The 26,629-nt window shown below is 36.0% G+C and overlaps 2 protein-coding genes across 5 annotated transcripts in view; one reads left to right on the plus strand and one right to left on the minus strand.

The window, feature by feature from the left end:
- Positions 1-9,702, minus strand: part of LOC107751585 (protein SSUH2 homolog) — a 13,281-nt gene extending 3,579 nt beyond the window's left edge. The window contains exons 1-10 of one of the 2 annotated variants that reach the window (XM_016567328.1): positions 9,213-9,702; positions 9,064-9,119; positions 7,554-7,658; positions 6,951-6,966; positions 5,913-5,972; positions 4,991-5,120; positions 2,097-2,157; positions 1,770-1,891; positions 708-770; positions 364-446 (exon numbers count right to left, since the gene is read on the minus strand). In XM_016567328.1, coding sequence (XP_016422814.1) covers positions 364-446; positions 708-770; positions 1,770-1,891; positions 2,097-2,157; positions 4,991-5,120; positions 5,913-5,972; positions 6,951-6,966; positions 7,554-7,658; positions 9,064-9,119; positions 9,213-9,232 — 716 coding nt within the window. In that variant the 5' untranslated portion in view covers positions 9,233-9,702. Of the gene's footprint in view, positions 1-363; positions 447-707; positions 771-1,769; positions 1,892-2,096; positions 2,158-4,990; positions 5,121-5,912; positions 5,973-6,896; positions 6,967-7,553; positions 7,659-9,063; positions 9,120-9,212 lie in introns of both variants that reach the window. The other variant, XM_016567330.1, reaches the window with a different exon arrangement.
- A 1,029-nt stretch (positions 9,703-10,731) lies between these two features.
- LOC107751584 (glutamate receptor-interacting protein 2-like) overlaps positions 10,732-26,629 on the plus strand; it is a 37,731-nt gene continuing 21,833 nt past the window's right edge. Inside the window, exons 1-6 of one of the 3 annotated variants that reach the window (XM_016567327.1) lie at positions 10,732-11,032; positions 18,693-18,770; positions 20,428-20,563; positions 23,575-23,720; positions 25,665-25,751; positions 26,371-26,446. In XM_016567327.1, coding sequence (XP_016422813.1) covers positions 10,870-11,032; positions 18,693-18,770; positions 20,428-20,563; positions 23,575-23,720; positions 25,665-25,751; positions 26,371-26,446 — 686 coding nt within the window. In that variant the 5' untranslated portion in view covers positions 10,732-10,869. Of the gene's footprint in view, positions 11,033-14,157; positions 14,988-18,692; positions 18,771-20,427; positions 20,564-23,574; positions 23,721-25,664; positions 25,752-26,370; positions 26,447-26,629 lie in introns of those variants that run through there. The other 2 variants (XM_016567325.1, XM_016567326.1) reach the window with 2 other exon arrangements.

Here is a 26,629-nt window from a genome sequence, read left to right on the forward strand (position 1 = left end):
GTTACAGGAGCAATAGCCATGTGGGCAGCGCTGTCATATGCCATAGTTGTGCACAAGGTGTTTGTCACAGCTCCAGACTTATTTGTTCATTAATGACGTCATCAGCGACTAGTCGACTTCGACTCGACTTTCATCACATAAAAGTCGACTTCAAAAAATCAGAAGTCATTCAACCCCTAATTTAAATAGAATAAAAATAAAATTCAAAAATGATAAAATACAATAAAATCAAATTAAAAATAATTTAAAGTAAAATGAAATAATTAAAATAAACACAAATCAAGTAAAATAAGAAAATATAGAATATTTTAAAAATCTACTTTTTTTTTGAGAGAAACCTATTTTAAAGAAACGTCTCATTACTTTTCACGCCCGCGCCCATTGCAGTGCATGCAGCGGTCATCAGATTGACGGTAACCAGAACCATTACACACCCAACAGACTTTCTGCACATGGACAACAATAGAGGACAAACAGTTCATTTGTTAAGGTATTTTACGTCATATGATGAACTGAAAGAAAAAACATTCTGTGGCTTGTGTGCACATTTCCAATACAATTCAACTTGAATTCTTCCCCAGGCACCACACAAAGAGATACTTTTTCTCAATATAAGTGCCATATTTTCCTCTGTGAAAAAACATTTGAGAAGAAAGAAATGCCCGGCATGCAGCTGGTTTGGTCTGTGTTAGTCAAAATTTACTTACGTTTCCAGCTCCAGCACAGGTGGTACAGGGGTTTCTTCCCATTCCCAGACAAAAGTGACAGTTCTAGTGTACAAACAGAATATAATGCTTTAAAATATGATCTGACTTATTGAACATAACCATTACTGGCATGTTTACCTGACCTATGGTCCAATTTTCAAATACTTTAAGTATTTAAGTATTTTGAAAGCGCAGAGAGACTATTAAATAAAATTCAGTGCTTCTGCTGAGTGGGTGTTTTTTTGTGCGATTTGCTTGTCACGATTCTCTGATTGGTGGAGATTTCTTTGTAGAATTATGGGTAATGTAGTTCTTCAACATGAATTATGGATCTAAACATTATTATTTAAAAAATACGTTTGTTAAAATAAGTTTAATAAGAAATAATACAGGCCAATGGGCTAAAACAAAGCATTAATTGATACAATTATTAAAGCATTTGTCTTTAAGTTACTGTTTTAAATTCAGTACTGTATTGAGAAAATGAATGGGGCTTTTGCTTCTGGAACTCGACTGTTGCATTCTATAATAGCTCTACAAACAGAACAATCAAAATTAAAGTTCTTGTGATCTTTTGGAAGATTAAATAAAATGCTGCCAACACTTTTAGAAAGTGTTGGTTTCATGCAGAAATGCTGTGATATAGTAGCCACTTTTCCACCATCAGGCCAAACCGTTCTCAGGCTTAATTGTTCCATTCCATGCCAATCCATCCCAGCCGATATGGATATGGTTTCATTTTCCACTGTGTGGCTGATAAAAGAATGCCACAAATGCATCAGTCGTTGCCTTGGATAACGCTAGTGTTTATATATGGTATGAGATGTAAATAGCAACCATGTTATGGAGGATGATTAGATATTTCTATTTGCTTCCGTCAAACGGTGCGCTTGGTCAGCTACAGAGAGAAACTAGTAGCCAGACAACGATCAAGTGACCAATTCTGAGTCTTCTTACCGTTCTTAGAAGCATTCGATTCCCAACAGTGGAAAAGTGGCTAAAGTGTGTCGAATGGAACCTGCTCTTTTAGTTTTTTGTGGATCGTGTGGTTAAAGGTCAAACCTTGACTGAGGAAGTATAGGGCACTTTAATGGTCTGCTTGTGCTCTTGAAAGAAGGCAGGAGGTTGAGCTGCAATCTGCCACGGACCTGGAGCAGGCTGAACACCAGCGTCCACAGGCTGACCTGAAATGTTATGCTTTTATTGATTATGAGCCACATTAAACACAGCAAAATTTCCCTTCCTGGCATTTGCATCATCATGGAAAATTTGAATACAGTGCAGGAATAAGAAATCAGATTTGTATAAATTTTTCAGAGATGTGGTCAAGTGTAAATGAAAGCAAAATACAGCATGAAGGTAAACATGCCCTATCTGACTTCTGGGTACCTGTATAAGGCTCCTGACTCCATTCAGTAGATCTGGACTCCATGAACGTCTCCAGACGATACTGAGAACAGAAGAAAAAGCAGACGCATCAAAAGCAACATTTAGTTCTATCAATCACAAAGTGATGTTTGCTGGGGTCATCGGGTCTTTCAACAATCAGATACCCTCGCCTATGCAACCCAGTTGGGATTGATCAAGCCCAGACTTGTGTCCAGGTAGCACTACCCCACCCACGGTTCTCCTCTCCTGATCCACAGCCACCTTGAAGCAAACTCTGTTGCCTCTGTGGCCAGCTTAATGCCCCTTTGTCTACTGACCAGCATGTTGTAGACCCTGCAGAGAGACTGGACTGCAAACCCTCTACATCCCACCTCAATGGGCTCTCACACTTTACTCGCCAGTCGTTTCTTCAGCACTCTTCTACCAGCTCTGTGTATTTAGATCTTTTCCTCTCTTTGGCCTCTTCGATACGATCCTCCCAGGGGACTGAGAGTTCTAAGAGATGATCTGCTTGGAGGCTTCAGAGATCAGCACCATGTCTGGCCTCAGCGATGTTATGCCAACAGTTTTTAGAAACTTCAACTGCCTCCCCCAGGTTGACTTTCAGCTCCCAGTCCTGTGCAGATGTTAGCATGCCAGAGGAGGTCCTGGCAGATGTTGTTATCTTCTCCCCAGCCCTAACAAAAGCGATGGTTGCAGTGGGTAATCCCGCAGGAGTTGGTATCTACTATTGCCTTCAGAACTTTGTCATGATGTCAACAATAGCAGCCCTCAGGGCTCTTGGACAGCGGCTAAGGATGTGATCCAGGGTCCCTCTCTTCAGGCTTGGTAGCATGTCATAGACAGCCTGGATTAAGAATTTTATTCGGTGGGGCTTGGTTTTCTAGAGCTCAGCCCAAGTAAATTACTACTTGTTCCCACCTTGTCCAAGCTCACTGCTGCCACATCCCAACCATCCTGCTGGCTCGCACTTCCTCGAGCGATGCTCTGAGCTCATCCTGGAGCTGTAAACTCCTATCCTTCTTCCTTGGCTTGCTCTTGGCTAAAAGGGGCCAGAGAATCCTCGGCAGGATACCATGTTGGTAAATCCAGGCCTTAAAAGTATCTCTTATACATTTTATGTCTAAAAAACCTCTAGTTGCTACTTTTGTACTCCACATACTGGAGAAGAAAATGGTCATAATGAAGATGATTTACTGTAGGTCTCACCCTGTAGGTATTAAAGGACTCCATATTGGTTATGACTCCCTCTTTGACGGGGGCAGAACTATAACAGCACTTGCTGGAGACGTACGTTGCGAAAGATTCACGTGCTCGGTCCTCTGAGATGGAGGGTATACTGTTATCAGAGAGAAAAGATCAATACGTAAGTGACCTTTGCACATGTCTAAAAGGATGTTTTCTGACACTTTTTACTACCACTGTGACACTTTTTAGGTGCTTTACTAAGCTGACATACCCCTATAAAGAGGTGAATCAGCAGAATACTTTTTAGATAAAGCTTTCAAACTTTCTGATGCCAAAACTCCCAAAATATGATGATCACCTGGCAAGGTGAATATAAAAGCAGCTACAGCACATGCATATTTATATTGTGTTAGAAAATTAACATTTGTTTGCTAAGTTAAACTGTATTTTTATTGTCACTGTAGTTAAGTCAAAACTAATTATTAAAAATATTATTATTAAAATTATTTCTTAATGCATTATTATTTAGTTTGACATACGAATACACGATTTGGGGGGGGGGTTGAATTATGATTTAAAATGTTTTGGATAAAAAAAAAAAAATCCAGTTATGCTGTTTGCTTCTAGAGCTGTGGGATTTGGCCCCAATTTTGTGATTATATGTCAGTATGGCAATAAAAAACAATAACAATAATTATTAATAATTTTAATATATTACATATTTTAATAAATTTTGTTTTTATTACAATTACTAAATAAAAATATTAAATGTTATGACTTAAAAAATAAACATTCAGGTTTGTTTTGATTAATCGTGCTGCCCTAGTTTGAGAACCACAATTTGAAGAATGCCCATCTTTGTATGATGATTGCATATCATAGGCATATGTTTAAGATTCAATGCATGCATTGTGGGCTTTTTGTATAGAGAAAAAGCTCTTACTGCCAGTCTGGGGAGCTGGGGGCCTGTTCAGGCACAGGCATCGGTACAGATGGAGGTGGAAGATACCCACCTGTGAAATTAGAGACATGTCAACAACAAAACTACTCGTCCATTCATGAATTTCTGTGCTCTGACACCATAAGTTCTATTGGTACATTTAAGTCCTTCTGGAAAGTTCATATTTACAAGCTGGAAAGTCATACTTACGACATCAGATGCGTTCAAATCGTTTGGTTGGAGCAAGATGGCGATGTACCTTTTCTACACAAAATTCAACAAGAATTTTTAACTCTGTATTTACAAAATGATGAATAAAGAATGTGCATTGGTGTGTTTTTTGTCTTTTACGTTTTTGTTACATTTATGAAGGTGCTGTAAATTTAATTGTTATATATTCCATGGTAATTGTACAATATTATTCGGTGGGGCTTGGTTTTCTAGAGCTCAGCCCAAGTAAATTACTACTTGTTCCCACCTTGTCCAAGCTCACTGCTGCCACATCCCAACCATCCTGCTGGCTCGCACTTCCTCGAGCGATGCTCTGAGCTCATCCTGGAGCTGTAAACTCCTATCCTTCTTCCTTGGCTTGCTCTTGGCTAAAAGGGGCCAGAGAATCCTCGGCAGGATACCATGTTGGTAAATCCAGGCCTTAAAAGTATCTCTTATACATTTTATGTCTAAAAAACCTCTAGTTGCTACTTTTGTACTCCACATACTGGAGAAGAAAATGGTCATAATGAAGATGATTTACTGTAGGTCTCACCCTGTAGGTATTAAAGGACTCCATATTGGTTATGACTCCCTCTTTGACGGGGGCAGAACTATAACAGCACTTGCTGGAGACGTACGTTGCGAAAGATTCACGTGCTCGGTCCTCTGAGATGGAGGGTATACTGTTATCAGAGAGAAAAGATCAATACGTAAGTGACCTTTGCACATGTCTAAAAGGATGTTTTCTGACACTTTTTACTACCACTGTGACACTTTTTAGGTGCTTTACTAAGCTGACATACCCCTATAAAGAGGTGAATCAGCAGAATACTTTTTAGATAAAGCTTTCAAACTTTCTGATGCCAAAACTCCCAAAATATGATGATCACCTGGCAAGGTGAATATAAAAGCAGCTACAGCACATGCATATTTATATTGTGTTAGAAAATTAACATTTGTTTGCTAAGTTAAACTGTATTTTTATTGTCACTGTAGTTAAGTCAAAACTAATTATTAAAAATATTATTATTAAAATTATTTCTTAATGCATTATTATTTAGTTTGACATACGAATACACGATTTGGGGGGGGGGTTGAATTATGATTTAAAATGTTTTGGATAAAAAAAAAAAAATCCAGTTATGCTGTTTGCTTCTAGAGCTGTGCGATTTGGCCCCAATTTTGTGATTATATGTCAGTATGGCAATAAAAAACAATAACAATAATTATTAATAATTTTAATATATTACATATTTTAATAAATTTTGTTTTTATTACAATTACTAAATAAAAATATTAAATGTTATGACTTAAAAAATAAACATTCAGGTTTGTTTTGATTAATCGTGCTGCCCTAGTTTGAGAACCACAATTTGAAGAATGCCCATCTTTGTATGATGATTGCATATCATAGGCATATGTTTAAGATTCAATGCATGCATTGTGGGCTTTTTGTATAGAGAAAAAGCTCTTACTGCCAGTCTGGGGAGCTGGGGGCCTGTTCAGGCACAGGCATCGGTACAGATGGAGGTGGAAGATACCCACCTGTGAAATTAGAGACATGTCAACAACAAAACTACTCGTCCATTCATGAATTTCTGTGCTCTGACACCATAAGTTCTATTGGTACATTTAAGTCCTTCTGGAAAGTTCATATTTACAAGCTGGAAAGTCATACTTACGACATCAGATGCGTTCAAATCGTTTGGTTGGAGCAAGATGGCGATGTACCTTTTCTACACAAAATTCAACAAGAATTTTTAACTCTGTATTTACAAAATGATGAATAAAGAATGTGCATTGGTGTGTTTTTTGCTTTTACGTTTTTGTTACATTTATGAAGGTGGTGTAAATTTAATTGTTATATATTCCAAGGTAATTGTACAATACTATGGTGGTATTTTGTACATACAACTTGCACTAACAATTCGGAAACTCAGGGCTTAAAGAAAAGTTCCCCACTTGTAAGGAACAACTTTGTAGTGATGTTTATATGCTTTCAAGTCAACTCGTAAATATGATCTTTCTGACACAATTTGAATGCACCATATGAGCCTGAACACATTTTCTCATGCTGAAGTGTTTACTTTAGCTTTTTTTTTTTTTAAAAAAAAAAAAATCCAGTTATGCTGTTTGCTTCTAGAGCTGTGCGATTTGGCCCCAATTTTGTGATTATATGTCAGTATGGCAATAAAAAACAATAACAATAATTATTAATAATTTTAATATATTACATATTTTAATAAATTTTGTTTTTATTACAATTACTAAATAAAAATATTAAATGTTATGACTTAAAAAATAAACATTCAGGTTTGTTTTGATTAATCGTGCTGCCCTAGTTTGAGAACCACAATTTGAAGAATGCCCATCTTTGTATGATGATTGCATATCATAGGCATATGTTTAAGATTCAATGCATGCATTGTGGGCTTTTTGTATAGAGAAAAAGCTCTTACTGCCAGTCTGGGGAGCTGGGGGCCTGTTCAGGCACAGGCATCGGTACAGATGGAGGTGGAAGATACCCACCTGTGAAATTAGAGACATGTCAACAACAAAACTACTCGTCCATTCATGAATTTCTGTGCTCTGACACCATAAGTTCTATTGGTACATTTAAGTCCTTCTGGAAAGTTCATATTTACAAGCTGGAAAGTCATACTTACGACATCAGATGCGTTCAAATCGTTTGGTTGGAGCAAGATGGCGATGTACCTTTTCTACACAAAATTCAACAAGAATTTTTAACTCTGTATTTACAAAATGATGAATAAAGAATGTGCATTGGTGTGTTTTTTGTCTTTTACGTTTTTGTTACATTTATGAAGGTGCTGTAAATTTAATTGTTATATATTCCATGGTAATTGTACAATACTATGGTATTTTGTACATACAACTTGCACTAACAATTCGGAAACTCAGGGCTTAAAGAAAAGTTCCCCACTTGTAAGGAACAACTTTGTAGTGATGTTTATATGCTTTCAAGTCAACTCGTAAATATGATCTTTCTGACACAATTTGAATGCACCATATGAGCCTGAACACATTTTCTCATGCTGAAGTGTTTACTTTAGCTTTTTTTTTTTTTATGTTTGACATGACTTCTTGCTTCTTACCGCCTCCGCCAGCTATTGTTCCTTCATATCCAGGGACTGTATCGAACATGTTTGCAGGGGGTGCAGAAGGTCCATGGATGATTGTTGCAGGCGCGGCTGCCATGGCTGAATGAGATTCAAACAAACCGGTTAGGTAAGTTTTCCACTAGTTCGGCTCCAAGAAAAACATATAGTATCCATTCAAAAAATTCTGTTTCAAATATCACAAAAATGTCAAACATTTTAATATATTTATTGCACAGCTTTTGAAATTGTGATAATGGATGGTCAGTCACAGTGTTAAAATACCTTTGTGAAAAATCCATACAGCCTATAAATAGCCAGTTATTATTAGTCCTCAGCTGCTTAGCCAAATAAGCTATTGAAAATGTTATTCGCCAAGCATTAATTAGGGACTTACATTTTAGATCTTGAAGAACTGATTCTTGTTGTTGGTAAGACTTCTAAAGTCAGGGGGTTGAGCAGTCAGCTAATGCCTATGGACTTAAGTCTAGTGTATTTATGGTTTAGGAATGTACAGTAGCCTATAGTCCGAGAGCTGCTGCTATTGGATGGCGCTGAATGGACGATTGGGTGGAGTTGTTTCTACAATAAAATTGTGGTAACTTGGTATAAGTAACATTTTTTGTAGATTTATTCAGAGAATTATGATTTAATCACAGTATTTTGAATTATAAAAACTACGTTTTTTTAAAATTTATTTATTTTTTACATTTACCACAGTACCGGAGTACCCTACTGTATATTTCGGAGAACCATATTTTTGTAAATACTGTATAACGTTAGTAACGTTTTTGTAGCACAAGTACTTCATACTATACGAATTCTAATAGGCTATTAATAATGATATGAATACGGCATACTAACTATGCACAAAGCGATACATTTACGTAAAAAATAGCGTTGTTTTACATACGTTAAGGCTAAGCGGAAACTCTGGTTACCATGGTAATATTTCTAATATAGAGTTTAAAAAAGTAGCCATGGGCTGTCGTCCTGTGGAAATCTGAGATTGTGTAAATTTCCAGTAGCCTATAGTCCGAGAGCTGCTGCTGTTGGATGGCGCTGAATGGACGATTGGGTGGAGTTGTTTCTACAATAAAACTGTGGTAACTTGGTATAAGTAACATTTTTTGTAGATTTATTCAGAGAATTTATGATTATAAAAACTACGTTTTTTTTTTTTTTTTTTTTAACGTAAAAAATAGCGTTGTTTTACATACGTTAAGGCTAAGCGGAAACTCTGGTTACCATGGTAATATTTCTAATATAGAGTTTAAAAAAGTAGCCATGGGCTGTCGTCCTGTGGAAATCTGAGATTGTGTAAATTTCACAACAAACTCTTACCTGGTGCTGGTAATCCATAAAATAGCGTTGTTTTAGATACGTTAAGGCTATGCGGAAACTCTGGTTACCATGGTAATATTTCTAATATAGAGTTAAAAAAGTAGCCATGGGCTGTCGTCCTGTGGAAATCTGAGATTGTGTAAATTTCACAACAAACTCTTACCTGGTGCTGGTAATCCATAAACCGGGTCAATGGTGCCGTAGTTAGCTCCATAGTCACTTCAGAGGAAGTTTAATGAAGTCAGGTTGAGCATTTTTGGGAACATAAACAATGTAAATATCGATTATTAAGATTTTTTTTTTAAATCTTACCTCACAATCGGTCTCTCCATTTTGCAAACGCGATGAGAAGTAAAAGTAAGTTCCCGAAATGTTCAGCAGCTTCCTCATGCTGTAATCATCATGTGATTGTGTTTCGTTACGTTATTTCCTTCATAAATGCGAAGGAGGTCAACAATAGGCCATTGCTCAGTCTACACAGGCGTTCATTGTATGTAAAGAGTAATAAACCTCGTTATATTCGTAGTCGTAGCGCACGTCAAGGAGCAAAGTGCAGTTTCAGTTTAGTTCATTATGTTTGTGTGGGTTTCATTTCGGAGCCGTGGCTTGAGTGACATGTTGATTACAAAAATATTTGAACTATGAGGAAAACCTATTTGCGTTCCACAGAGAAACTATGCAAAACTCGCAAATCTTGAGCGAACGCAACGCTTTTCTGGGGAACGCAAAAATGCCCTTTCGGGGCTCCGTAGTTTCATACCGACGTTGGTGAAAATGAGGAGTCAGAAAGAGAAACCGAGAGTGTGGTTTACTTTAGGTGAGGAGTCGCTACTTTAAACATATAAGCCGTCTGTGGTGGCACCATGATACAGTGATGATGGTAAATCCAGGGTACTCTAAATACTAACCGGGGCTAGTTGTCACACCTTTTACACTTGTTCATTCATCAGACGCGTTCATCCAAGCGAGACCAGTTAGAGGCGTTATTTACGTATTTATTTAGAAAGTGATTTTCGGTATTCAGAAGTTCACGTGTTTATCCTTGAATAGAAATGAAGGTAAACAGGAGGACGTTTTTGGATATTTATGCATTCTTTGGATTATTTCTCACTATGTCATATGTCACAATGTGAACCTGTTTATCAGCTTTTGCCTACATTTAAACAATAAATTTATTATGAAACAATAATTCATGAAATGGCAAAAATGGAAAAAGGTAAATATAATAGGTGGCGATTAACAAAAAGGTCCCATTAGTTAATGTTAGTTAATACATTAAGTAACAATGAGCAATACAGTACCTTTGTTATGTTATATACAGTATTTGACATTTTATTTGTGCATTGACCCAGAAATTTTTTTTATGATAATGAAAATAGTTTGTATAGTATAGTTTGTAAAATATAACAAAGATAATTTATTAATTGGACGTTTGACTGAAATACAGTACTAAATTGTGACAACTAGCCCCAGTCTCCCCTCCATAATATTGTACGATTGCCATATTAAAAGTACCATGGTATTTAAACATCCAAATCAAAATATGGTTCTGTCAGTAGTTATGGTACTTTATTGTTAGTGTGGTGTCTCTCCTGTGGTTCAGGCAGCCTGTATCTCAGTAGCAGGCCGCTTCAGTCCATCTGTCTCATCTGTGAGCAGCCAATGCACACACTTGCACTCCAACGGTGTTATTAGCCCTACCCACTATATTTAACTGGATGTATTATTATTAAGTCATACCCAGATTTTCATGACGTTACATTGAGGAGAGGTGAAATGAGATCAGCCGTGTTTCTCCAAAATCCTCATATCTCAGTTAAGTTGCAGGATTTCCCACAGAGAATGAACAAAGAGCTCTTCCAGGATGAAGAGAGAGGGTAGAGAAGGAAGATAAGAGAGAAATAGACCCGAAGCAAGACTAGGCTGAGGATCTGTGTGGTACTGGAGAGAGGAGAAGGAAAGAGGAGCCATGTGGCACGTTAGTTGTTCTTTAAACCCTAAAGTGCTCCCGGATGGGGTCCCTGCACGGACGACCATGAAGAAAGGACTGGCTGGAGGAGTCAAAGGGAAGAGGAAGATGTTCTCGTTTTCTTTACGATGTCGGATTGGAGTTATCAGAGGAAGGGTTAAAGGTAAGACGTATGAGAGAATGTGCAAGAGGTTTGAGTGTGTGGCGATGTTTGTACAGGTAAAGGGTGAATTGTATGTGTAGGTGCTGTGTACTTCATGAGCTTCTTGACTGTGGGTCTGAGAAATGAATGCAAGATCTGTTGTCCTGTATCAGCTGAAGTGACCTGCAAAACAGTGTTCTGCCACACGGGGGCTGTAGTGTTTAAAATTATTTTTAATAATATGCAGTCTTTTACAGTGAGCCCAAAGTATTTGGACCATATTCATTTCACCTCATTAGATTACAAACCATCAGTTAATTAGGATTTTTATTAATCATTTCACACCTTATGAACTTCTTTTTGTGAATAATTTAGCTTGAAATGTGCTGTTTCTTAATAAATATATCATATGTAAACTACCAGTCATAATTGTTAATTTTTTATTTATTTCTTTTTTTTAAATAATGTCTTTAGTGTCTTTTGCTCTCCAAGGCTGCATTTATTTGTTCAAAAATACAGTAAAACAGTAATATTGTGAAATATAAATATACCGTATTGTCCCGAATATAAGACGATGTTTTTTTCTTGGAAATACATCTGAAAAAACGCGGTCGTCTTATATTCAGGGTCTAGACTTTGACATGTCAATAATACACCCACAACACTAGGTGGCGCCAAATACGCATAAAACGAGTGTGCCATGAAATACGTAATGTAATGCGTGTTGTAAAGAGCGCAAGTAAAAACAAAAGAAGCAGAAAACCTTACAGCTACATGAGTCGTGACTGTCGGCACCAAACTCCCTTTGTGATTTTAAAACGTAAGACAGTACCCAGATTTGAAGACTACAGTAAGATTTAACTTCTACTCTTAATAAGATTTTGGTAGGCTACTATTAGATGGATAGCCTAAATGTCCTAATTCAGATGGGCTACCTGTTTTTTTTTTTTTAATGGTATATCAAAAAGTGTATATTTTTTTAATGTGATTGTTGGTACATTTTACCAGTTTTTACCATACTTTCAAAACAAAAATTAAAATAGGAAAAATATGCAATATGAAAATAATTGAAGACAAAATGTGTTTTACTGAGAAAAAACAAGATTTGGTTTTTAAAAAGCCTTTTTCCAAAAGGTACATCTGGAAAAAGGGGGGTCGTCTTATAATCAGGGTCGTCTTATATTCGGGCCAATACGGTAAATCTTAATTTAAAACGACTTTTTTATTTATAGCAAATCAGCATATTAGAATGATTTCTGAAGGATCATGAGACACTGAAGACTAGAGTAATGATGCTGAAAATTGCAGTTATTAGACTATCAGTGTGGCGTATTGACTGTATTGTATGTGTTGTTGAGGAGAAGGTTTTTTTTTTCAACAGTATAGAGAAGAATGCGTAGTATGTGTTGATGCGTGAGACAGGTGTTTGTCTCGGACACATGCAGCTGTCAAGACAACTGTTTAGTAGTGGATGAAATATCCCCGCCAACCCCCAAAAATGACATTTGAGAGCAGATTGGCATAGACTCGCATTTGGTTTATCCCTTTAATGGCAAGGAAAGTGTATGGCTTTTATTCTGTGTATAATATAAAGCCAGTTTTAACAAGATAACAACATCAGGAATAGAATGCATATACTTAATTTTAAAATGCACAAAATGCAATGTATGTAAGGGATAATGTTCTCATTATCACTAAATCAAATCTGACAAGGGGGATCAGGATCTTTCATCCTTTATATTGTAGTAGCAATGTTGAAAATGTTTATGAAATATTGATTAGTTTATTATGTCAGAAGAAAGAGAGCACAGCTATAGCAGACATACACTGTATGCCAGTTAAATATGACAACAACTAATTATACAAATTAGGAGTCATTATATAAAATTATTTAATGTCAGAATAGCATTGACCAATCAGAATAAAGCATTCCAGAATCCAAAATCCACGTACCATGGTATTTATACCATTAGAAGAAAGTACAGTTGTGGCACCATGGTACAGTGATGGTATCAGAAGGTAAGAATATACAGTGGGTACGGAAAGTATTCAGACCCCCTTAAATTTTTCACTCTTTGTTATATTGCAGCCATTTGCTAAAATCATTTAAGTTAATTTTTTTTCCTCATTAATGTACACACAGCACCCCATATTGACAGAAAAACACAGAATTGTTGACATTTTTGCAGATTTATTATAACTTGAACTTGAAATAACTATTTAAACATGTATGAATAAATGAAACTTGAACATGTATGAGAGCATGTGTGATAGCAATACCATGATTTTTAATATGTATCATGGTGTTGCCATAGTATTAGTTGAAATACCACAGAGTACCATATAAATACTATGGTACCACACATGAATATGTCATATACAGTACATCAAATATTCTATGCGTCATATAGATGATCTTATATGATCTTATAGATCAGTACCATGATATTACCATCTGGTGCATTTTTTTTTTTTTTGATGATTCGTGATTTGACCACAATGGTAATAAATCTACATTTACCATGGTAAAATGTTGCAAGGGCTGTTTCACACTAGATGCTTGGCTGTTAAATGTCTCTTTTGCTTACCAAGGCTGCATTTATTTGATCAAAAATACAGTAAAAATAGTAATATTGGGAAATATTATTACAATTTAAAATAGATGTTTTCCATTTGAATATATTTGAAAATGAAATTTATTCCTGTGATGCAAAGCTGAATTTTCAGCATCATTACTCCAGTCTTCAGTGTCACATGATCCTTCAGAAATCATTCCAATATGCTGATTAACTGCTCAAGAAACATTTCTGTTTGTTATCAGTGTTGAAAACAATTGTGCTACTTAATATTTTTGTGGAATCTGTGATAATTTTTTTCAGGGTTCTTTAAATACATTTACCATGGTATAATGTTGCAAAGGCTGTTTCACGCTAGATGCTCGACTGCCAAATGAAGAGAAACGGGGCACGTGAGAGGAAGACAGACAGGGAGGAGGAAGTGTTTGTGCGTGAGGCACGTGGGGGCTGAGAGAGTAGTGAGGGGTTTGGCTCTGTTTGTGTTTAATATTTGTGTCTGTATTAGCTTGCCGGTAGGAAGATTCTCTCGGGCACAGAGTGCAGGACTGTGTGTGTTTGTGTGTGTGTGTGTGAACGAACATGATTAATAGGCCAGAGCAGGAAGGAAGAGCACATGTGAACAGCGAGAAGCTGAAGAAGTGAGGGAGGAGGAGTGGCAGAAAGGAGGGTGGAGAAGAGAGAAGGAGCGAGTGTGTGTTCTGTCCGGGTCTGATCTCTGTGAAGCACTGGAACGTTCAAATACATTCCCATACTGCAGCACTGTCGTCTCTGGATAAACTACCATCTGCTTCGGCTCACGCTGCAAACCCAGAACTGAATCTGTGCGAGCGGATCACATGTGTTTTACAGATGACTGACTGGAGACTAGTTGCATGTGCGGAGGAGACCACGTTATGCTGTTTGGAAAGAGCAAACTGGAGTGACACTGGAATGTCTCAGGAATAATCCAGTTGCAGCTATGCAACACTTTTTCAGTCGCTCAGTCATGCATTACACTCTTACAGTCGCTCACGTGGACCTGCAGTAGAGATATATTTAATCTGCACATGTTTATGGAAAAGCTGGAATTCTATATGATTTGCCTGTATGGATTGAACATCATCTGTGCAACAGGATCAGCTATAGATAAAACTGTCCGAGGTCGCTGAATGGATTCATCTAGTCTGCTTTTCTTCTTCAGGACCATAATTTCATTGCTTTTCTCAAAGGAATCCTAACTGAAGTTGCATATGTAATGTGGCTTAATTGGATGGATAGGTTAAGATGGTAATTTCCAGGTGTGCGCTTTAACAAACGGTTTGGTCAATTTAGTTAGATCCTAAAATGTTGTGTGGCAGAATGGAATCGTGATATTCCCATGATGCTGTGTGGTTTGAGGAGAGAGGGTCGCAACAACAGTGGTGAGTCATGTTGATCATTTTTCCACATTCGGTGCTTTCTTTTTCACTTCTTCTGTCATACACATTGGGGTTGGTAAGATTTTTTAAATGTTTTTGCTCACCAAGGCTGCATTTATTTGATCAAAAATACAGTAAAAACAGTAATATTATTACAATTTAAAATAATTGTTTTAAAATGTCATTTATTCCTTTGATGTCAAAGCTGAATTTTAAGCATCATTATTTTAGTCTTCATGATCCTTCAGAAATCATTCTAATTCGCTGATTCGCTGAAAGTTCTTATTATTATCAATATTGAAAATGTTGTGCTGCTTCATATTTTTGTGGAAACTGATACACTTTTTTTTTTTTTTTTTGGATTCTTTGATTATTATGAAGTTCAAAATCTCAGCATTTATTTGAAATAGAAACCTTTTGTAACATCTTTACTGTCACCTTTGGTCAATATAATGCATCCTCGGTGAATTAAAGTATCTATCTATAGAATTTTTTCATATCTCTAGCTTGCCCGTCTTTTCTAGGTATCAAAATTACCCTTTCAAAAACTACTGCTGGTGGTATTATGGTACAATATGGTATCAGTTGGTATTTTTGATGGTACTTTGATATTTTACCATGGATCCGAATGATTATCATATGCATATGCAATGGTATTTAAATTATATTCTAACCTACTTCAAACAGTAGCATGCTGGTACATGTCCAAAACAATATTATGTTTGGTACTTTTATATTTGCATACTTTTAGGTTCAAAATGTTTTGTCTTGTACAGTTCAAGTTAATCAAATCCTTACGGTTAGGGTTCTGTTTTATATACAGCAAAAAATTAATTATATTTGTCATTTTCCTTAAAACAGAGAATGTGCTGTTGTACAGGTTGTCGTCCCAGGCCATGTGACAAAGAGGGTCCACTGTGTTCCTCTATGAAACTGTCTACCTATTTGGACAGGGTAAAGAAGGCCCACCCGTAACATTTGTCCTGGGCCGTGTGGTTTTTAGCTCTAGCCCTGCTGGTAAATGGAAAAGCCTGTTGAGAGCTGAGCGAAGGGTGACAACTGGGGCCACTGTGGCCTCTATAAATAAAAGCCCAGCTCTGAAAATAGGCCCTGAGCTTCCAGTTGCATTGTTAGAACATCATCCGTTTAACCTACATCAGGATTGGTGTCAACACAACCAGGGCTGTCGGTGTGCTTTGCTCCAAATTAGTTTCAGAGTTTTAATAGACTTGGAAAATGAGTTATCATGACCCATAATGACAGTTTTACTCTGCTGTGACTTTCAGAGATGCTGCTGTGTGTGAGTGTGTTATATAACACTTGCTCACTACTCATAGATGTGCGGTTTGTTGACTGTTAAAGCAGTGGTGTGATGTTTTGAGCCTTTGACCTCTTAAACAAACAGTCTGAGTGATGTTGGTTTGTTTAGCCTGTTGGCCTAAAGGGCAGCTGAACCATCTTTACTGACCAAAAGGAGATTTTGGACAAAAATATAAAGAAGCACATCATCTGTTTTCAACACTGGTGCAACTCAAATGATTCCTGAGCAGCAAATCAGCATATCAGAAGTATTTCTGAAGGATCATGTGACACTGAAGACTGGAGTAATGATGCTGAAAATTCAGCTTTTTATTACAGGAATAAATTACATTCTAAAATGTGACCCTGGACCACAAAACCAGTCATAAGGGTCAATTTTTCAAAATTGAGATTTATACATGATCTGAAAGCTGAATAAATAAGCTTTCCATTGATGTATGGTTTGTTAGGATCGGACAATATTTGGCCGAGATACAACTATTTGAAAATCTGGAATCTGAGGGTGCAAAAAAAAATCTAAATACTGAGAAAATCGCCTTTAAAGTTGTCCAAATGAAGTTCTTAGCAATGCATATTACTAATCAAAAATTACGTTTTAATATATTTACAGTAGGACATTTACAAAATATCTTCATAGAACATGATCTTTACTTAATATCCTATAGATTTTTGGCATTAAAAAAAAATCACCCCCGACAGGGTGATCAGGAACCCGGCTTACACGGCAAGTAACGCGCTACCAGGATGACATAATTAAATAATTGTACACAATTTTGAATCGAGTTTTAATATTTTATTAGCTAAACAAACGCAAAGCTTCCACCAAGAAAAAAACTCTCCTAGCAAGAGTACAGCGCCGACTTCAGTTACCCGGATGAGCCTGTGTTATTAGTTTTTACCGGTTGTTATCGAGGGATAACTTACCTCGGAATGTCGCGACTGACCAATCAGAATCAAGTATTCCACAGAGCTGTGTAATAAAAAGTCTTACCAACCCCAAACTTTTGAACGGAATGAATAGTTCAAATTTTTAGGGTTAAAGGGGTCATATGATGCTTTTTTAAAGATCATTATTTTGTGTATTTGGTGTAACAGAATATGTTGACGTGCTTTAATGTTCAAAAAACACATTATTTTTCAAATACTGTACATTATTGAACGAGCCGTTTTAGGGGGGCGTGGCAGAGTCTTAACTTTGATAAAGAATATCTCTTTGGTTTTGAGACTTTAGTCTTTGCAACTTCAGGGATCTTATCTATGCGCAGTCAGCTTGTAACACTCCAAAGAGAAAGGAAAACTTGAAATCGCATCATATGACCCCTTTAACAAACAATGAAGAGAACAACTGAGGCATATATTATTAGATATGCAGGTTGTGTACCTTCCTGGTTAAAGATCTGGATGGGAAACTGAAAGGATGTGAAGTTCAGAACCACCAAGTGATGAGCCTTGAGCTTTCAACATCATTCTTAGGTTGCTCCATTGGTACTGTTGTAGTATCGGAAAGTTGCTTAAAGTGAAAATGTATTTGTAACCTATACTTCCATAAAGTGTCTTTCCAAATTAAACTGGATATTCAATAATAACATAGGAGAGGACTTAAATTTAGTTTTCAATTTTTGAGTGAATAAATTCCTGTTGTGTAAAATTAAGATTTATGTATTTAAATTGCATATAACATTTCCATCCATTAGGCCTACACAGTTTTAACATAAACTAATAAACTTAATGTAATGCATATTTGTCAGTCATACATAAACGAAATGGGTACGATTATGCAATCAAAAAATCATGGCATAATTTATTATTACCTATTTGCATTTTTTGACTTTATTTAAATAATAATATTTTCAGAATGCATTTATTCAAATTCCTTAGAATCAGCATAAATCTGTTCATTTTAATTAACATTAAATGTATTTATTTAAAATATATGAACCTGGTTAAAATATGGCTATGTGTGGTTGTTCCAATATCCAATCAGTTAAAATATATGAGATTGAAGCCTACTGGATTTATTGATGATAAATATATTAATCTTGTTATTGTCTATTTAAAACATTTTTTAATAGTACCATTACAGAAGTCTTACCTGTTTCCTAACTGATTAATTTATGTATGACTGATAGATCAAATAAAATTGATTAACTTGTTTCTGTTATGTTTAATTGTTGTATCATAAAAAGTGTGTGTTTTTTCTTTTTTCTTGTTGAATACCCTGGTTCACTCAAAAATAAGTCATTATGAAATTAAAGAGCTTGCGAACGCTGTTTCTTGTTGACTTGAGCTTGAATTCATTTCTAAATGTTATCAAAAGCAATCATTCCAAGCCTGTAAACTGCCTTTGTAACGTATTATCATAATTTATTTGATAATTTAATGTTTCAGAAGATGCCCCTTACACGAAGGGAAGCAAAGATGCTGCAAGTGACAGCAGCGGCCTCAACAAGAGGAGCAGCATAGCTGGTAAGTGGGCATGTAATCCAACAGAACTGAAACCTGCAGATAACTGCTGTTCAAGGAATAGTTCACCCACAAATGAACATTTGCTGAACATTTACTCACCCTCAGGTCATCCAAGATGTAGATGAGTTTGCTTCTTAATAGAAACAGATTTGGAAAAATGTTGCATTACCAATGGATCCTCTGCAGAGAGGTGTGGATTATTGTGATGTTTTTATCAGCTGTTTGGACTGTCATTCTGACGGCACCCATTCACAGCAGAGGATTGCAAATGGTGTCATGCAAAAATTCTCCAAATCTGTTCTAATGAAGAAACAAACTCAGCTACATCCTGAATGGCCTGAGAAATTTGTAACAAGTTTTGATTTTTGGGTGAACGATTCCTTTAATGCTCCACATGACACAGCTATACTGCATCAGAGGTGTTTTGCTCTATACTGAGTCTCTGTATAAGGAGTTCTGCCAGTCTCAGCACTCATACAGTGTCTTGTACCTTAAGGTAAAGAGACTGTTCATCTGTGATGAGGCTGATATTTGATTTCTTCGGACCACTGCTATAAACCCTCAGTCGCTCTCTCTGTTCTTTTCTTTTTATCCGTTGGGCTTGTGAAGAATCATGTCAGCTCTAGTGATTTACCACACTGACACTCACCATCAGATGCTGTAGAGATTTAACAGCAGTAATGAGCACATATTTTAGATTGCAATTGCTGCATCATAAAAGCTTATCACATAATTTGTCTTCAACATTTGATCATACTGAAAAGAAGGAAAGGTCTGCAAGCCGGGATTTGAACTCGGAATGCCCGAAGTGCAACGACGCTATATGACATGAGTGGAAATTTATGGAATACAAAATCTTTTTTTTTCTTATATTATATACAGTATTTGTGGTAATTTAAAAAAAGTGTGTATGATATATTGTGTTGTTTGTGACAAATAAATAAATGTCAACCATTTATGTTTATGAAATAATCATTTTTATCAATAAAGCAACACACTGTCATTCAAAATTATGGGGACAATAAGTTTGCTTTTAAAAAATAAATAAATAGATAAATAAATACAAATTGTATTCAGCAAGGATGTTAGATTGATCAAAAGTGACAGTAGAACTTTGAAGGCTTCTTTGAAAAATCACTGAAAAAAAGTTTCACAATTTACACAAAAATATTAAGCAGCACAACTGTTTTCAACATTGATGGTAATAAGAAATGTTTTTTTGAGCAGCAAATCAGCATATTAGAATGATTTCTGAAGGATCATGTGATGAGTAATGAGGATGAAACATATATAATAATATTCCACAATATTTTTGATCAATAAATGCAGCCTTGGTAAACAGAAGAGATTACTTTTTAAAAAAGATATATATATATATATATTAAAAAGTTTGTGTTCGTTTTTTTTACATTACTTGGACATGACCTGTGAAAATCACCCTGGTTTGTTTCCATAATGTATAAATATGCTTATTACACACAGTCTGCCATACTACCAGACTGCAGTACTACTTCATGAAATGGTTAAATGAATCTGACTTCCATGTCACAATGCATGGCTACACAAGCTCCCTGGGGACCGGCGGGTGGAGTTACCTGCTGTGAAGGTCCGTGTGCTGGTGCTTGTGTGGTTATTGTGTGTGTTTGTTTACGCACAGATGAGCAGAGAGGTGTGACCACGGTGGAACTGATTAAAAAAGAGGGCACCAGTCTCGGCCTCACGATCTCCGGAGGTTGTGACAAGGACGGCAAGCCAGGAGTGTCAAACCTGAGACCAGGAGGTCTCGCGATCCGGTGAGAAACAGACGAGAGAGACACACACGCATGCTGATCAGTATCCACTTTGTGGAGTTCTCAGCTTTGTCTTGGTTCTCCTAAAAATCAAATAGCTTATAATTGATCTAATATGGTAATATTAGATGTTATGTTTTGTTTGTTTGTGTTACAGTATGTGTGGGTTTTATGTATTATCTTGTTTCGTTGTGTACAACACTTTGGTCAGTTTTTGCTGTTTTAATTGGTGCTTTATAAATAAACTAAAAACTACAACTAGTATAGAGCAGACTTTGGTAAATCTGAGCACAGTTTGAGACATTGTTGAGAGAGATCTCTGAGATACTATTAGGTTGTTTTTCCCTGGAGGAAAGTCTTGAGAAGCAGAAAATATAAGGTAAAAATGTTCACAACTTCTGATCGTGAAAATAACCTCTGGTCTTTTCTTTTCCACTGATATCATCAAAACCTCTTATTTTTGAACCCTTCTCCGCATTATGACATTTATCACCATTCAATTAATTTCCACTGCATTACTGTATATCAAATCCAGCCCATTGTTTTCCACTGAAATATCCCATTTCACCCAGAAAGGAAAATGGGTTGCAAACACAGTGTATTTTGTGCGCGGGGTTGTTGTAGTTAATGATAACCATAAAAAAATAATAAAAAATGGTAACTTAACTTAAAACTTCACGTTAAAATAAATTTATTTTAAAATAAAATACAAAAAAGCACACATTTGTTTTTGTGCCACATGCTAATGGTTTCACTTTAAATAAATTTGTGTATGAGTGTCATTTATGATGAGTGTTATATTTCTAATGAATACCAATATAATTTGTCTGTTTTATGCTAATATTTTTTATACCTGTTTTGTTCTGAAAACCGGTAAATTTAAAGGATTTGTTATGGAATGAGAGGAACTAAAATACCCTATACATAGTGTTTTATAGTAACGTATATAATGTATAAGTGTTCCTTTTACTATATTTTACATTATTTCTGAATATAATAATCTATTGTCATCATACACCGAAGTGTTTCTCTCAACAATGCAATTCTGATCTGGTGGGGGTTTTCAGACAATATGATAATAAAAATGACAAAATGAAATTGATGGACTGACAAAAATGAACTAACTTAAAATGAAAATGAAAAATATAAAACTAAAAACATTAAAAAATATTCATAAAAACTCCAATAGTATTTCATCAGTACTAAAATAACACTAGTGTAGTGTGTGCAACTTATTTTCCAGAAAATACGTAATAAAATGACAAATGTCCTAAAATTTTAATGAAAATGGAGAAATAAAAACTCATTCAAAATATTAATAAAATCTATTATAATATGTCAGTAATACTAAAATAACACTGTGTGCGACTTATTTTCCAGAAAATATGGTAATAAAAATTATAACAAAATTACAAAAACTTAGGAAAATTAGTATTTCAGTGATGCTAAAATAGCACTGGTGTAGTGTGTGCGGTGCACCATGTTTACTCTCACAGCTCTTTAACCTCAGGATCTGGGCTGCTGTGTGTGTGTGTGTGTGACCTCAGGATGTAGGCTGCTCAATCACATCAGCCTCTAGTGTGACAGGCTGACGCAGGCCTAACGTGACCGCTCTCTCTCTGTCACACACACACACAGGAGGAAGATTTTAGTTGAATGGTTGTGCTGACCTGTAGGCAGTGCAGGATTGATGTGCATGTTACTGAAGGCAGAGCTGCAAACGTTTGTTTTACAGCCAGGTGCTTTAAACTTATGACCTTGCATTTAAATTCACAGTTAATGTTTTTTTTTTTTTCAGTTTCCGAAGCTCTAGTGCAGACGTGCTAGTTTGTAATTATTATGTGTGTTAATGCTGTTTAACTCCACTGCATAATTATGCAGAATCACAAAATGATGTGTTTGGGTGTTTCGTTTTGCCTTTGGTTGTGTGCTCATTTGTAAATGAACTACTTTTGTGTGTCGTCATTGTGTCGGTTCCGAGCGTGTGCCGCTGTCTAAGTTAATGCGATGCTTACAGGCAAAATCCTAGCGCTGGGTGACAGCAGCGGCTTAAATTAGCTTCTACAACAGTACATGAGGAGTCAGCTCTGCTAACATCACACATATATACACTCACACACCGCATGTACCTGCTGCACAACACAAACATGCACCTTTCTGCAGCAGATGCAGTATGTTGATGATTGTGGAGTCTTCATATCAGTGCAGCCATTATATCTGGAAGTAATCTTGTTCTTAGGATTTAGGTCATTACCAATAATAGATTTTTATACATTACAGTTCAGTTTTGTGGTTGGTAAAAATTTCTTAAAAGTTTTTGAAAGATTTATTTGTTCAAAAATACAGTAAAAACAGTAATATTGTGAAATATTATTACAATTTTAAATAACTGTTTTCTATTTGAATATATTTTAAAATGTCATTTATTACTGTGACGCAAAGCTGAATTTTCAGCATCATTACTTCAGTCTTCAGTGTCACATGATCCTTCAGAAATCATTCTGATATGCTGATTTGCTGCTCAGAAAACATTTATTATTATTATCAATGTTGAAAGCAGTTGTGGTGCTTAATATTTATGTGGAAACCATGATACATTTTTATTAGATTCTTCAATGAATAGAAAGTTCAAAAGAACAGCATTTATTTGAAATAGAATTAAAAGGAATAAATGTAGGTTGCATGCTGTAAATGTGGCCTGTTTAATGTACTTGTAAAAGGTAAATATGGACATGTATGAATGTATTTAAGGTATGATTTTTTGTAGCTCTGGCATTCCCTGGGAATTGAACACATGACCTTAGCATTTCTAGTGCCATGCTTTACTGTTACTGAAAATGTCATGTTTTATAAAGGAAAAATATGGTTTAGGAAACAAACACACATTCATAAATCACATCTTTCTGTACACTTGTTGTCCAAACATATTAATCAGAAACTTAAGAATCTACTATGCATGTTACCAAAAATGTATCACAGCATTGTTGAATTTTCCATATGCGTCTGTGTGGCAGGAGTGACCAGCTCAATGTCGGGGACTATATCAAATCAGTGAACGGGATAAACCTGTCCAAACTCAAACATGATGAGATCATCAGCATGCTGAAGAACATCGGTGAGCGTGTGGTGCTGGAGGTGGAGTATGAGCTGGCGCCTTTCGGTACGGACACAAATACATTCACATTTACATTCACTTCAGTCTCCTGTGGAATAAACGTTTGGCCTGGGAAGATTTTTAAGTGTTTTTGAAAGAAGTCTCTTATTCTCACCGAAGATGCATTTATTTGATCAAAAATACAGTAAAAACAGTAATAATGCAAAATGTTTTTACAGTTTTAAATAACTGTTTTCTATTTGAATATATGTTAAAAATGTAATTTATTCTTGTGATCAAAGCTGAATTTTCAGCATCATTACTCCAGTGTCACATGATCCTTCGGAAATCATTCTAATATGCTGACTTTCTGATCAAAAGAATTTATTATTATTAGTACTAGGGCTGTGCAAAAAATCGAATGCAATTTTCATGCGCATCTCGTCAGTAAAGCCGCTTCTGTGATTAGTAGTAAATCTCCAGCACGTGCTTTCAGATGGAGCGGCATTTACTACACAGAGCCGTAGTTCACTGACAAGCTACGCAAAATCGCACGGCGATTCATTGCTGATTATGAACGCGATTTTGTGTAGCTTGTCAGTGAACTACGGCTCTGTGTAGTAAATGCCGCTCCATTGAAACCCAGAGTTTCCCTCATTTCAGGATTAACATACTCAGAGTTTTCAATTAACCTCCTTTCTGAAACGGGCCCCAGTACACACACATATATTATGTACACAAAAACTTTTATTTCGTATGCGATTAATCGCGATTAATCGTTTGACAGCACTAATTATTATAAATGTTGAAGACTGTAAAAAAATTATTTTGTAACATTATAAATGTATTTAATGACACTTCTGATCATTTTAATGTGTCCTTGCTGAATGGGCTGTCAAAAAAAATGTTTCATTTCGAATATTCGTCGAATTTAAAATAAAAATCCACATTTGAATGCAGAAATGTTGCATTCGACTTTTAGGTGTGCGTCAGGCAGCCTTATCAGTGGCGCACGAGATGCGATGACGATGTAATGTTTTTGTTAGCCTATCCAGTTGAACCCACTAGATGCGGCGCTGCTACGTTGTTCATTCAAAATATTGCAGAAAAAGAGAACAATCAATGCAGGGAAGATGTTGTTTACGTCAAAACCGAAACAAAGCCGTTCACACAGAACGCATATTCATCGCATTTTCTCTAGAGGGATATCTATCACCGCTGCACTCGCGTCTCGCCCGAGAGAGCCGCATGTTTAGAAAGCTATGTAAAATTGAACTTTTAAAAAACATGTCTCGAGACTTTATGGCGGTTTTCCCCATCCCACTGCATCTCAAGTTTTTAAATGAAGAAAGTACTTTTTGTGATTGGTTTTCGGTCCTTTGTATTAAACTATACATGCATGGTGCTGTTTTTTTTTTTATTGTTTAAGCAACTTTTTAAATTATATATGGTTAATAAACATAATTTTAAACATTATGCACTTTTTTCAAAGATAGTGGTGTTATTTTATTATGCTTTGAAGAAATGTGCATAATATTTTGCTCGATGCGCCCTCTTGTGGCCTCAGGAGAGAAGCCAAAAGCTTTTTTCCCCCTAACTGAAATTATGCCTTTTAAATTCGAATATAATTCGAATATTGATATGAAATTTGAATTGAGTTTTTCAGCCATTTTGAAAGCCCTCTTGCTGAATATTCTTAAGTTTGAATTATTATTAATATTATAATTTAATTATTTTTAATTTTAAAAATAAATATTTTTAATTTATTAAAAAAAAAATCTTACTGACCACAAAAAAATCATTCGGTACCACAGTGTATATCAAAATACCTGGCACCGCTGATCACGGTACAGTAGTACTGCAACAGAAATTAAGATATAATTCTTTTCATTCGAGTTCTCAGGTAATGTGAGACATACATGGCATTAGTGTTTTTGGTCTTGTTAAAGTCTGTAGCTCTGTATCTCATCCTCCTGTGACATTAACACAAGCTGTTCTCTGTGTGTTTAGCTCCCAGCAATCCCTGCAGCGTCATCTCTAAAACTATCGAAGTGTGCTTGGAGAAAGAGGGGAACAGCTTTGGCTTCGTTCTGAGAGGTACCGAACCACCATCAGACACTTTAAAATGTCTTTAGATGAATATCGCATGTGTTTTTAACTTGAAATGAGGTTATGACCCTAAAACTGAGGAAAAATACATCAATAATGGTTTGAAATCAAACTAGCTGTTTTTTTTTATTATATCACAAAGAATATTCTAGGTTCATTACAACCGTGTTTCCCAAACCAGGCTTGTGAGGGAACTGCATGGGGGTTATGCTAATAATTAATTTAATCATAAAAATGTCAAATTAAAATAAATAATTTTCACATAAAAACATGAAATATTTTATTTATTTACCTGCATGTCAATCAGAAAACCTGTGAACACGTAAATGTGTTGTAAAATTATTGAAATATTAACTTAAAATCTCAGGGGATACTTAAAGAAAACATTTTAGATTTAAAATGGTCCAGTTTGGGAATCCTTTCGATACAACTTCAGCATTGTGCATATTTTACTTGTTTTTACAAACTGAGGGAAAAGAAAAAATGTATTTTAAAGCATTTGTGTGATGGTACTCTCAAGGTCAGCAGGTGTGTGTGTGTTCAGCTGCATTTTATGACTAAAGGCAATCGAGTTGGCATGTCAGGTGTGCATTTCACATGCTTTCAGGGGGCTTTCATGAGGACTGGCATAAGGCTCGACCTCTAGTAGTGACCTACGTCAGGCCCGGCGGACCCGCAGACAGGTGAGACCACGATGACTCAAATCATTGGTGTGTGTGTTTGAGAGAGAGAGAGACACAAGGCCCTTTAGAACATCTCTGTTTATTAATTAGCAGAATGTCTGACTCATTTTGAAGCTCTCTGACTTAGTGTGTGTGTGTGTGTCACATCAGTGCCATCTGCATGCATTCGGTAGGTTATTTATT

The sequence above is a fragment of the Sinocyclocheilus rhinocerous genome, unplaced genomic scaffold (assembly GCF_001515625.1).
Source record: "Sinocyclocheilus rhinocerous isolate Xijiao unplaced genomic scaffold, SAMN03320098_v1.1 scaffold3854, whole genome shotgun sequence".
In the NCBI taxonomy this organism is placed as follows: domain Eukaryota; kingdom Metazoa; phylum Chordata; class Actinopteri; order Cypriniformes; family Cyprinidae; genus Sinocyclocheilus; species Sinocyclocheilus rhinocerous.